The sequence below is a fragment of the Clarias gariepinus genome, chromosome 17, assembly GCF_024256425.1.
Source record: "Clarias gariepinus isolate MV-2021 ecotype Netherlands chromosome 17, CGAR_prim_01v2, whole genome shotgun sequence".
In the NCBI taxonomy this organism is placed as follows: domain Eukaryota; kingdom Metazoa; phylum Chordata; class Actinopteri; order Siluriformes; family Clariidae; genus Clarias; species Clarias gariepinus.
Window position 1 is genome coordinate 2,056,152 of NC_071116.1, and position 14,089 is coordinate 2,070,240.

General features: G+C 38.5%; 3 protein-coding genes across 3 annotated transcripts; all 3 read right to left on the reverse strand.

The window, feature by feature from the left end:
• Positions 1–355: 355 nt before the first annotated feature.
• LOC128505548 (protocadherin alpha-3-like) lies at positions 356–2,884 on the reverse strand. Its single transcript, XM_053476051.1, has one exon. It carries the CDS (start codon positions 2,795–2,797, stop codon positions 356–358), a length of 2,442 nt encoding a protein of 813 aa, XP_053332026.1. The 5' UTR covers positions 2,798–2,884.
• A 697-nt stretch (positions 2,885–3,581) lies between these two features.
• On the reverse strand, positions 3,582–5,963 carry LOC128505549 (protocadherin alpha-8-like). The gene has a single exon (XM_053476052.1). The coding sequence runs from the start codon at positions 5,961–5,963 to the stop codon at positions 3,582–3,584; it is 2,382 nt and encodes a 793-aa protein (XP_053332027.1).
• Positions 5,964–10,383: 4,420 nt separating this feature from the next.
• On the reverse strand, positions 10,384–12,789 carry LOC128505550 (protocadherin alpha-8-like). Its single transcript, XM_053476054.1, has one exon. It carries the CDS (start codon positions 12,787–12,789, stop codon positions 10,384–10,386), a length of 2,406 nt encoding a protein of 801 aa, XP_053332029.1.
• Positions 12,790–14,089: the final 1,300 nt, after the last annotated feature.

The window sequence follows — 14,089 nt, forward strand, 5'->3', positions numbered from 1 at the left end:
TTCAGCAGAGTAGGGAATGTTCTCAATGTTTACTGATTCAGGTTCAGAATAAGGAGGAAGAAAAACTGGACTGTTGTCATTCTCATCCAGAATCAAAACGTTCACAGTCACGGTGCTACTTAGTGGAGGAACACTGGAGTCAGTGGCTCAAGTCATTTATACATTCCAATTTGTTGTATGCTGGATTGCAGACACAATCAGCAAAATGTTTAAAATGTTGTTGTACTCTGTTTACTGTATTTAGCCGACGTAACAAAATCTGTTTTAAAGCGCGAATGCACAGAGAAAATGTGAAACCAAAATAATATATAAACGAAGAGAACAATAAATATTATAGACAAATATTGAAGTTGATTCATATAAACTGTAATGAATCACCATAAAACAAAGTAACAAAACGTACTACAGAATTACAAACTTGCAGCCTAAATAAATTTGTCCCAAATAGAATATAAACATAAATATCTCCTACCTTTGTAGTACTCGGAAGAGTTTGTGTCCTGTTAAAAGTGTCTCCTTCATTAATGCTGATCAGCTCTGCGTCTGCAGGCGGAAACTGCGAGGGGAAAACCACTACATCACTCTTCAACGTGTCTGAGCTAAAACACACATCATACTGCTGAGTAGATTTTGCGTAAGACCAGCTTCCATCAGGGTGTGTAGTGACCACTGGAACACTGGACCTGCCGGAGCATTTAGCTGCCATTAAAGCGATGAGGCTCAGTAAAAAGATCACTGACACTGAGACAATAGCGATGAGCAGATAGAGATTCAGATCCGAAAAAATATCCTCCTTTACTGGCACTTGTCTTAGTGAAGTCTGAAGGTTGTCCAGATTTTCCACAACCACAACTTCAATACTCATAGTTGTGGACAGTGAAGGTTCTCCATTATCCGAGACAGTGATGATAAGAGGGTGTGTTTTTAAGTCATTGTCACTCATTCTTCTTTTAGTCCTTATTTCTCCTGTACTGGTTCCGATTCGGAAGAGATTCGTTCCCTTTGGTTCGGTTATGTGATAAGATAATAGAGCATTATAACCTGAATCAGCGTCTACAGCTCTGACTTTAGCTACAAAATAGCCCGCTTCAGCAGAGTAGGGAATGTTCTCAGTGTTTAGTGATCCAGGTTCAGAATAAGGAGGGAGAATGACGGGGGCGTTATCATTTTCGTCGATTATAAAAACGTTCACGGTCAGATTGCTGCTCAGAGGTGGAGCTCCGGAGTCCTTAGCCTGAACTCGAACTTGGAACATCTTGATCTCCTCATAATTAAAAGATAGTTTGCTGTAGATATCTCCACTTTCCGAGTTTATTTCGAATGAAAAGTCGGGTTTCCCCCTACCAAGCAGTGCATACGATACAAGCGCGTTTTCGTTCACATCTGCATCATGTGCGCTTACCCGTGCTATCGGAATCCCAGCTGGACTGTTTTCCTTAACACAAACATTTATGATGGGGTTTAAAAAGACAGGAGCATGATCGTTGACGTCACCAATTTGAACTTTCAAAACACTGATGCTAGACAATGGTGAACTCCCTTCATCTGTGGCTTTTATCGTAATATTATACTCTGCGACTTTTTCCCTATCCAATGGCCCGTTTACAACTAATGAATAATAATTTCTGTACGATGACTCTATTTTAAACGGAACTGCACCTAAAATGTTGCAATGCACCACTCCGTTTTTGCCTCCATCCTTGTCAGAAACTGTAAATAATGCCACCGCTGTGCCGTCTTTAGAGTCCTCTTGGACAGTACTCGTGAGTGAGGTCATCGATATTTCAGGTGGATTGTCATTCATATCAATAATTTCAACCAAAACTTTGCATTGAGAACTTTTTGGAGGATGACCCTTATCCTTCGCTTCAACTCTTAATTCAACAGCAGGGTTTTCTTCATAATCTATTTCGCCTTTAACAATTAAAAGTCCACTTTCAGGCTGAATTGAAAACAGATCCGCGCCTTTAGCATTGCCTTGCCTTACTATAGCATATACGATTTCACTATTAACTCCCTCATCTAAATCTGTTGCTGCAAGGGAAATGACCTGCGTGCCAAAAGAGGAATTCTCATTCACCTTTACTTTGTAAAGCGGTTGACTGAAAACTGGAGAATTGTCATTAACATCCAAAACATTTACAGTGATCTCTAATGTGCCAGACATGGAAGGTTTTCCTCCATCTATCGCAGTCAGTACTAGATTCAAAACTGCCTGCTTTTCTCGATCTAAAGCTTTCTGTAACACTAGCTCGACGGAGATAATCTCCTCCCCATTCTGTACATCTAATGTAAAGTGTTCGTTATGGGTTAATTTATAGGTTTTCACTGCATTGCTACCTGTGTCTGGATCCTCAGCCAAAGATAATGCGAATTTCTCTCCAGGTGTAGAAACCTCTGATAGGTTAAGTATCTGTCTACTAATCGGAAAAATCGGAGCATTATCATTTATGTCTATTATATTTACCTCAATACGAAACATCCTTAGCGGATTGTGAGCCATAGCCTCTAAATGGACGGAACATTTCCGAGATGTGGAGCACAACGCCTCTCGATCAATCCTCTCATTAACAAACAACGCCCCGGTCTTCAGGTTGACCTCAAAATATTTCTTGTTAGATGCAGAAATCATCTGAAACATTCGGGATTCTAGATCCTGAACGATTATATGCAGATCCTTTGCTAGATTCCCAACAACGGTTCCCTCATTTACTTCCTCTGCGACCGAATACACGATCTGTCCCGAGGATAAATCCAAGAAGAAAAGACAGAACAGATGTACAAGAATATAATCCATCCTACAGCGAAGCTAACTTAAAAATGTGGTTTCAAAAACAACAACTATTAAATACGCCGACTATAATAGTATAGTAAAATGCAGACGTTTGATCTCACTCGTGCCATGAGGTGTTGTGAAGCGTTCGAAGGGACGAGCTAGCAATATGACTAGTATTAAATAATATATAAATTACACTTTACGGTCTACAGCGACCCCATGTGGTTCATTCAGGTAAGTTTAGAATTATTACTATAAAACGTGATAAACAATATACACATGGACTTATAAAGAGGAAAAGAGCAAAATGTGGAAGATAGATAGATAGATAGATAGATAGATAGATAGATAGATAGATAGAATAGGTTTTATTTGTCATAAAGTTTAATGTTTACACAAAGTTTCAGGAGAAAATCTCAAAGAAAACAGCTTTAATTCTCGCGCAATTTGAATGGAATGATTGTCATCATATAATATTTTAATAAGAATGTAATAATCAATCTAATAATCTATGAAATGTAATGAACTGAAAATAATCGATGTACTTCAATCTCAATACTTTCAGAAAAATACTGGGAAATAGGTCGGTGCACCGCTATCTAGGCGCTGAAAAAAGCTCAGTGTAAAAATAGACAAAACAATAAAAAAAAAAAAAATCTATTAATCTGATCATCATAAAATGCGTATAAATCATGACCACAGTATTTCATCAAATAAAGCTCTGATTTAATAAGAGAGATAATAAGGAAATTAAAATATTGAAATAATTAATTTTGACCAATTTTGCTCAAATCACGAGCTCATATTAGACAAAATGAGAATCCCTTACCTTTGTAGTACTCGGAAGAGTTTGTGTCCTGTTAAAAGTGTCTCCTTCATTAATGCTGATCAGCTCTGCGTCTGGAGGAGGAAACTGCGAGGGGAAAACCATTACATCGCTCTTCAGTGTGTCTGAGCTAAAACACACATCATACTGCTGAGTAGATTTTGAGTAAGACCAGCTTCCGTCAGGGTGTGTAGTGACCACTGGAACGCTGGACCTGCTGAAACCACCGTCTGTCCCGTAGCATTTAACTGCTATTAAAGCGATGAGGCTCAGTAAAAAGATCACTGACACTGAGACAATAGCGATGAGCAGATAGAGATTCAGATTAGAAAAATTATCCTCCTTTACTGGCACTTGTCTTAGTGAAGGCTGCAGGCTGTCCAGGTTTTCCACAACCACAACTTCAATACTCATAGTTGTGGACAGTGAAGGTTCTCCATTATCAGAGACAGTGATGATAAGAGGGTGAGTTTTTAAGTCATTGTCACTCATTCTTCTTTTAGTCCTTATTTCTCCTGTACTGGTTCCGATTCGGAAGAGGTTCGTTCCCTTTGCTTCAGTTATATGATAAGATAATAGAGCATTATAACCGGAATCAGCATCTACAGCTCTGACTTTAGCCACAAAATAGCCCGCTTCAGCAGAGTAGGGAATGTTCTCAGTGTTTACTGATCCAGGTTCAGAATATGGAGGGAGAATAACTGGAATGTTGTCATTCTCATCCAGGATAAAAACATTTACAGTCACGTTACTACTTAGTGGAGGGACACCGGAGTCAGTGGCTTGAACCTGAAACTGGAAAGTTTTTATCTCCTCAAAGTTGAAGGACTGCATGCTGTAAATTTCTCCAGTGACAGCGTTGATGCTGACAGCTGAAGATAAAGGCATGTTGGATTTGCTGAGTGATGAATAAGTTATTTGAGCATTTTCACCTGAATCGATATCTTGCGCAAATACACTTGCTATTAGAGCACCTGCTGGACTGTTCTCACTAACATGAACATTAATTGAAGATTTAGGGAAACGAGGTGCGTTATCATTTACATCCGAAATATGGACAGTCAGTACAGCTGTGCTAGAGAGAGGAGGCACTCCTTCGTCTGTGGCTGTTATCGAGACATTATACAGGGCGTTTTCCTCTCGGTCAAGCGCACCATTGAGGACCAGAGAATAGTATTTCCCCTGTGTTGACTCTAATACAAATGGAAAATTCTCCACGACACAGCGCACTTTTCCATTTTTACCTCCATCCTTGTCCTGAACTGTGATTAATGCAATCACTGTGCCTTTCTTAGCGTCTTCTCGTACGCTGTCTAAAAGAGATGAGAGCTTAATATCTGGTGCGTTATCGTTCACATCCCCTACCTCCACCAGGACCTTAGAATGAGATGCGAGTGGTGTAGCGCCTCCATCTCGAGCTTCGACACGAATTTCGTACGCGTTTGTGGTTTCATAATCTAATGTGCCTATTACTGAGATGTCCCCCGTGTTTGCATCAATAGCGAATTTATCTGATATTCCCTTTTGACCTTGTTTAAAAGAAAATGTAAGCTCACTATTGACTCCTTCATCGAGATCAGTAGCATTTAGCTTTAAAATAGATGTACCGACAACAACATTTTCTTGAACCAAAACTTTGTACACAGCTTTAGAAAACACAGGCGCGTTATCATTCGCATCTAAAATATTCACAATAATTTGCGTTGTACCGGATCGTGGTGGTTTGCCACTGTCAAGTGCAGTCAATACAAGTCGGATGACGGATTGTTTTTCTCGATCAAGATTTTTTATTAGCACCAGCTCGGCTGAAGGACCTTGGTCAGCATCTGTGTGTACCTCCAGGCTGAAAAATGCATTTTGGGACAGCTTGTATGAACTGACCGAGTTGCTTCCAATGTCTGGATCTTCGGCACCAAGGAGTGGAAATTTAGCTCCTGGGGCCGCCAGTTCTGCAATACGAATAATCTGTGATTTTCCTGAAAATATCGGCGAGTGATCGTTAATATCAAGGATGTTTACCTCCACGCTGTGCATTTGTAAAGGATTATTAACAATCGCTTCGAGAGTCTCTGTGCAACGTTCGCTGTTCGGACAAAGCTGCTCTCTGTCTATCGGATCCAACACGAACAGAGCCCCGGATTTTACATCTACATCGAAATGCTTCTTTGAAGATCCGGATACAATTTGAAGGCGACGCGACTCCAAATCTGCAACGTTAAGACTCAAGTCCTTGGCTAAATTTCCAACAATTGTTCCAAGACTCACCTCCTCGGAAATGGAATACACAACATGGCCGGATAAAACGCTCTGAATACAAAGCAACGTCCACAGCAGACACAGTATCCTTAACCGGTCTTTCATCATAACACATTTGGTTTTTACAATAGCCTTTAAATAAACAAACTCTTTCACAGGCTTAATTGAGAAACAAAAAGAAAAATGAAATGAAAATGAACACAGATGTGACAAGGATGTCTACAGTGTAACCGAGGAAGACGATTGTGTGGATTTGGTTCTCTTTGGAATAGCAGTTTCGCTCAGCGCTCTAAACGGCATTTGCAGATAGACAGTGCCATCATGTGGACAAGCAATACAAAAATATTAAATTATGGAAGCTTTACATGAAAGGACGGAAATCTCCACTGTCTGACATTGCTTATTTTTCGACAAAAGTCAAGTAGACTTCTATTGTGATTTCAACTACTGTATATACAGGTCAGTGCACAGTGAAACAAAAAAAACGTTCGTTCGTAATACATTAACACCATAAATTAACAAACCTAGCTAGGAACTATACTAAAATGCAAAACATAAAGTGCACTTGTGCAAATGTGCAGACAGCAACATATACTACACAATAAAATACACTGTTACAGAGCTGAATTAAGATAGTGAAAATAGCCTAAATTCTCCATGAGATGGTAACTTCAGTAAACATGTCGTGTGTTAGTAGTAGCAAAGAAAAGGTTCTTGTGCAAATAGCAGCAGTAAATATAGAAGTATGCAAAAAATACGTATTATGCAAGTTTTTTTGTGTAAGACAATATACAGATATTTTTCTGAGGTCTACGCTATATTGCTTTAAACTATGTTTAAAATGTTTATGTGAATTAAATTATAAAGTATACAAATGTACGCAAATAAAGTCATGAAAAGATTTTTGCACGTTTTAATCGTATTAGCCTTTAAAATATCAGAAATTGGAGGTTTATAAAAACATTTAATTTTCTCGAAGATAATAATAATGAATCTTTGATCATGCCACTGACAATAACCGAAGCAGCACAGCCATCAAAAGAATAACCCCAACGCCTAGTTTCTGCCAAGAGATTTTAAGGAAATCTGTGGTTTGTAGATGTAGATAGGAAAAGGCGATGTTAAAACTTCAAATAGCAAAAGACGTATGTTAACAACCAAGTGCACTGTGAAAAAAAAAAAAAAACAGGTCGTCTCAACGTAAAAAAGTTCAGTAACAAGTTGCACAGCTTTTTTTAAGCTTACTCAATTTTTAGAGAAATTTGCTGGCCAAACTAAATATTTTACACTGCTGTTTAGTTGACACAACGTGTATCCAGTTCAAAATCCTAAGTTGACTCAACTTGTAATTCAAATATCAAATATTTAAGTCAGCTCAAGAATTGGTTGCTGGCACAATTAATTATATTTCTCTAAGGTTGATTTAGCTTAGCCCAACTTTTCATCTTCTCAAAAATGTAAGTTGTCTTCCATTAATATAGGTTGTTAAAGTGAATGTTTTTCTATAAAAACAGGTTGGCCAAACAATACTCTGACAATTAAAACACACAAATATTACTTAAAAAACTTTATTCCTTCGAAACTAGTCAAAGTTAAAACAGTGATCTGCTTAAAACAGGGGAATACACGTTTTATTTTGCTTAAAGGTCCATAAAATACCTGGAGACCAGCAGATTATCAGTATCTTATTGTTTATTTTACATTACCACATCATAACCATTTTTTAAAACAGCAAAGATTTGACTTTTGAAGACCATTTTCCCAATGTGTCAGACACAAAAAAAGAGACTATGGCATCAAGCGTATGTTTCTCAACATGTCGTTTCTCAAAATAATCGTTCGGATGGCTTCATAGGTGCACGTCGTTTTTTTTTGTTTTTTTGTTTTTTGTTTTTTGGAATTCAATGTTTAGAGCACAGACCTGACCAAGCATCACTCCTAAAGCTGCTGCATGTCACCCAGACCCTCAAAGACTACAGTCCCCTCCAACACCATGTTCATGCTCCTCCAGTAGATCCAAAAGTCCAGTTGTCAACCCTTTGACCCCAATCCTCCACAGCAGAGCTCTGGCTAAAGAGAACAAGCGGAGTTTTTGTAAAAACAAAGATGATAAATATCGTTGAATATCTAGCTATAATAAAACGTACAATATATTAATAACGCTATATACCACCAGAGTGCAAAACACTGTTTCTGAAATGATATTTAATAATGTCTTAAAGCTATGCATTGTTTCATATTCAAAAGGGTCTCATATTTTCAAGGGTTTTACTTTGTCATTCTCAGGAGTAACGACATGCTTGAAGTGATGTTGTAAATTAACTCATTCGCTTAGATAAGTTAACCGATATAACACTCGTAGATGAGCATTAGCGACTCTGAAGCCAAACTAACACGGACATTTTTATATCCTTTTACTTACTGGGTCCTGTAGCGCCGCTACTCCTTAACTAATAACGCTTCGGGATTTTCTCGAAGTTTTGTTAGCTGAACGCTCGCGCGGCTGGGGAAAAGAGATAGATACGTTTATGAACGTTTAGCTCATTAACTCCTACAGTGTAGCTAACGTTAGCTAAGCTCTCCAGCCTCACGTCTATAACGGTAACTGTCTAAAATACCTGTAGGGTAACTGAAACATATTTTATTAAAATAATAATAATAATAATAATAATAATCAATAAATACTCACCAAAATAATAAAGAGTCCACAAAACGTTCATCTTCATCCCTTTAATGCAGTTTGATAGCGTCAGTCCGACAGGGGGAGGGAGTGTTATAAATCACAAGATTATATCTCAACAAAGATAAATTGTTGGCTCGACTTGATTTTTTTTTATTTATTTAGTCTGTGTCTCCAAAGTTTTTTTATGAACACAGTGTTACCTGTTGTCTCAACAAATACCACTGTAAGAACTTTGGCCAACAATACAGTATTAATTAATTTAACATTTATAGTTGGATTTTTTTTCAGTGGACACAGTGATATTAATATACATACTCCAAAACTAAGAGTAAAAATATTGTTAGAAAAAAAGAAAGAAAGAAGTTAAATTCTCCAGCTGTTGGTGATTATCGCTGACCAAAAAATGGTGCTGAAATACTTTCGATTTTCTCCCAGCTGATAAGACCAATAATTTTCTTAATGTTACTCAGGTGCAAGTTTTCATATTAGCTGTTTCGGGCGAACTCTTGGAAATGTGCAGATATTCGGCATTACAAAGTAACTAGCTAAATAAAGAAAACCTGAAGTGACACCATGTAGCCACACCTATAGTTAAAATGTTCATCTAAAGCATAGGTCGGCAATTAGCGGCCCCCGGGCCACATGTGGCCCGCAAGCAAAAACATCTGGCCCGTGAGATTGTTTAAACTAGAGAATGAAAATAAATTAATGATATTTTTTTTAAAATCGGACTGACAGTCTCAAAAAAGCTCTTTGTTTGGAAACCTCATTTTTCAGAACAGAAATTTCAATCTATCTAAATTCTTATTTGTTATATCTGGATACGAGGGTGAATAAGCGCATCAGCGAGGTGCAGAGCGAACGCTCAACATGCAAAAACAAATGACGTCTTGTTGTGCTTTGCGAGCACCCAGGGGTCCGTTCTTCGTCTGTGTCTAACTCAGTTAGCTGGATTTGATTGTTGTGAATTTGTCCTGATCTTGGATTGTTTCGTTCTTCGATGCGCTTCTCGCATTTGCTGTCATAGCAACATATCCGTAAGCTTAAACCTGCTCGGGAGCAGGTTTATTTCATGTAAACAGGATTTAGCCTGCGCTCCTGGCAGGTTATGATTGGTTGAAATGGCGAGGTCACATCTGATTGGTTAAAGAGCACGACTGACATGGACTGACTCACGTGGGAAAAGAAAAGGATCTTGCATATATCCTTGCATCTTGCACATTCATTTTTCAGGGTTTTGTCATGAATATGCAAATAAATAATTATATATAATAAAAATAAATATTTTATAATGATAAATTATGTAAACGAAACTAATTTTGTAACAAACAATATAAATGTATACATGTATTTCAAAAATATTAATATTTCTATTTTTTCATATACAACATATTTATTTTCATATTGCTTATTTTATTGTCTCATGTAATTTGTAAAGCATTAACCTATAAATTTATGTTCTAATATAATATTTAATAGCGATTATGTGGGGGGGCAATCCATGGCAGGGGGGCATTTCTGCGCATAACACGTGTTACAAAAAAAATGGAGCCGCTCTTTTTCCATTTCGTCAACCAATAGCAGGGCTTGTGATCAGTGAGTAGACAACTCAATCCAGCTATACTAATCATCAACAACGGGTGTGCTCGAAGAACCAACCTAGCCGGATCGTAATTAGCACGATGATCTCATCTTAGATGTGTCAGTTTATCTCGGATCTCGGTTCTGTCATTTTACGAGCGCCTACCATTCATCCTCCCCTATTAATTCAATAAATTAGCCAATGTTTTGGTTGTGGCCCGCCATGTAATGGCTTGGAAAAAATCTGGCCCGAGGCCAAACTTAATTGCCGACCCCTGATCTAAAGTGTCTTACCTTTGTAGTACTCGGAAGAGTTTGTGTCCTGTTAAAAGTGTCTCCTTCATTAATGCTGATCAGCTCTGCGTCTGCAGGAGGAAACTGCGAGGGGAAAACCACTACATCGCTCTTCAGTGTGTCTGAGCTAAAACACACATCATACTGTTGAGTGGATTTAGAGTAAGACCAGCTCCCGTCAGGGTGTGTAGTGACCACTGGAATGCTGGACCTGCTGAAACCACTGTCTGTCCTGTAGCATTTTGCTGCTATTAAAGTGATGAGGCTCAGTAAAAAGATCACTGACACTGAGACAATAGCGATGAGCAGATAGAGATTTAGATTAGAAAAATTATCCTCCTTTACTGGCACTTGTCTTAGTGAAGGCTGCAGGCTGTCCAGATTTTCCACAACAACAACTTCAATACCCATAGTTGTGGACAGTGAAGGTTCTCCATTATCCGAGACAGTAATGATAAGAGGGTGAGTTTTTAAGTCATTGTCACTCATTCTTCTTTTAGTCCTTATTTCTCCTGTACTGGTTCCGATTCGGAAGAGATTCGTTCCCTTTGGTTCGGTTATGTGATAAGATAATAGAGCATTATAACCTGAATCAGCGTCTACAGCTCTGACTTTAGCCACAAAATAGCCCGCTTCAGCAGAGTAGGGAATGTTCTCAGTGTTTACTGATCCAGGTTCAGAATAAGGAGGAAGAAAAACTGGACTGTTGTCATTCTCATCCAGGATAAAAACATTGACAGTCACGTTACTACTTAGTGGAGGGACACCGGAGTCAGTGGCTTGAACCTGAAACTGGAAAGTTTTTATCTCCTCAAAGTTGAAAGACTGCATGCTGTAAATTTCTCCAGTGACAGCGTTGATGCTGACAGCCGAAGATAAAGGCATGTTGGATTTGCTGAGTGGTGAATAAGTTATTTGAGCATTTTCACCTGAATCGATATCTTGCGCAGATACACTTGCTATTAGAGCACCTGCTGGACTGTTCTCACTAACATGAACATTAATTGAAGATTCAGGGAAACGAGGTGCGTTATCATTTACATCCGAAATATGGACAGTCAGTACAGCTGTGCTAGAGAGAGGAGGCACTCCTTCATCTGTGGCTGTTATCGAGACATTATACAGGGCGTTTTCCTCTCGGTCAAGCGCACCATTGAGGACCAGTGTATAATATTTCCCCTGTGTGGACTCTAATTCAAATGGAGAATTCTGAGACACGAAACAGCGCACCTTTCCATTTTTACCTCCATCCTTGTCCTGAACTGTGATAAACGCAATTACTGTACCTTTCTTGGCGTCTTCTCTTAGGTTGTCCAAAAGAGACGAAAGCTTAATATCCGGTGCATTGTCATTAAGATCCAGCACCTCCACTAACACTTTGCAGTGCGACGCCAGTGGACTTTGTCCTCTATCCCGGGCCTCCACGAAGATCTCATACGCGTTCGCGTCTTCATAATCCAAAATTCCTGCGACTGATATCTCTCCAGTGTCGCTGTTTAGAGCGAATTTGTCCGCAATCACTTTTTGACCTTGTTTAAATGTGTAAATAATTTCTCCATTGATTCCCTCGTCAGGGTCTGTAGCGTTCAGCTGTAATATCACTGTACCCACAGCTGCGTTCTCTAAAACCTGAGCTTTAAACAATTGTTTTCCAAAAACCGGCGCGTTATCATTTGCGTCCAAAATGGTGATGCTAATGTTAGTGGTGCCAGATCTATGTGGCTTTCCACCATCTAATGCAGTCAGGATGAGACGGAGCTCGGCCTGTTTTTCTCTGTCTAGCGCTTTTTGTAGCACTAGTTCAGGAATTGGTGCACTGTCTGCCTCGGCATTTACCTCTAAGCTAAAAAATGGATTATTTGAGAGCTTATATGTGGAGACAGAATTACTTCCTACATCTGGATCTTCAGCTCCAAGAAGAACAAATTTAGCCCCTGGAAGAGTGTGCTCTGATATCCGTATATTTTGCGATTTTACTGAAAAGGCAGGTTCATTGTCGTTAATGTCCAGAATTTTTACCTCAATGCTGTAAACATTTAAGGGATTGTTGAGAATGGCTTCCAAGCTTTCCGTGCAGGCGTTGTTGTTCGGACACAGCACTTCTCTGTCTATCGTCTCCAGGACATACAGAGCACCAGTTTTTATATTCACATCAAAATGCTTTTTTGTTGATCCCGAAACGATTCGAAGCATACGAGACTCGAGGTCGTCCACTTTTAGGTTTAAATCCTTTGCTAAATTTCCGACAAACGTCCCCGGGCTCACCTCTTCAGTCACGGAGTAAAGGATCTGTCGGGATGAAGCACACGGTGTATAAAAGAACAGTACATACGCAATCCAGAAACATCCAACCTCATGAAATAAAGCCATCATCTATAACGTTATCGGTGCGTAGAACTAGTGATCTTGTGTTTACATTGACTTTAAAGGTTTAAAATATTTTCTGACGAGGTCATAAATATAAGACGATCCTTCCGACCCTGACTGAGCTCAAACAACGGGGACGTGCATTCGTTTGTGAAAAGCCTAAAAAGAGCACACTTTCTGATATCTTAGTAAACAGTGCCATCCTGTGGTTATTTCACTGACCAATGTTTAAAAAAAAAAAATTAAGTTTGTTTTCCATAAATTTATTCTAAGTGAAGCAGACCAAAGCAGACCCAAATACTGCAGGTTCAGCACCATGGAGAGTTCCCATCTATCTATCTATCTATCTATCTGTTTGGACACACTTTCTAATTCCACAGGCTCTTCTGAAAAATAAGATTTTTTAAAACATTTTTACATTCTTACAATGCTAAAGACGTTTATCCAAAATACACAATAATCTTCTTTGAACAGTTGATATCGAGAAGTATCTGCTACATCTGCTCTGTAAATTCTTCATAACGGCTCTAATCTGAGATTTCTTTTGCTAATAATTGATTTCTGAGGATGGTAACTCTAATAGAACTTCTTATTTTCTGTGATGGTCTTCATAAGAGATAGTTTTATCATGGTGCTTGATGGGTTTTGCAAAATCACTCAACAAAACTGCTCCAGAACGACTGAACCTCATGTCTTAAAATAGCAGCTGTTGTTGTTGTTGTTACAAAATCCCATAATTCCATATGTGTTATTTCATAATTTTGAAATTTTCAGTATCATCCTAGAATGTAAAAAATAAATCACTAAACAAACACTAAATGAGAAGAAACATTGTATCTCTCTATCAAGATAGCTGGATAGCTAGTTCAGATGTGCTGGAGAAGACTTTACTACTATAGCCCTAAAAGCTCAGAGCATTTCAGCCATTGTTTGTTTTGCTGTTTTTTATTTATTTATTTTTTCATAAACATATAGGGCACAGGACTGTGCAGAACAGAGTGACATATCCTTTTTCTCAGCACAAATAGGCAATATACTTATTTACAAATATGTAAAATGAAAATAGATGTTTTTGTGGTTGTTTTAGGTTGTTTCTATGACCAAAAACATCTACATCATTTTTATATTCCAATAGTGGTAAAATGTAAGTAATAAAACTATTGTTCTACCTGACATATCAGAAAACCCAAATACACAGTTTGAAGGCTGAAGCCTCTCTGATAACACACAGGCAAGGCTTCCATATCCTGTGTGATTTATGCTGTTTTGTCAGAACGGATCTGTGTTGATAAGTTTTAAGGGTTTT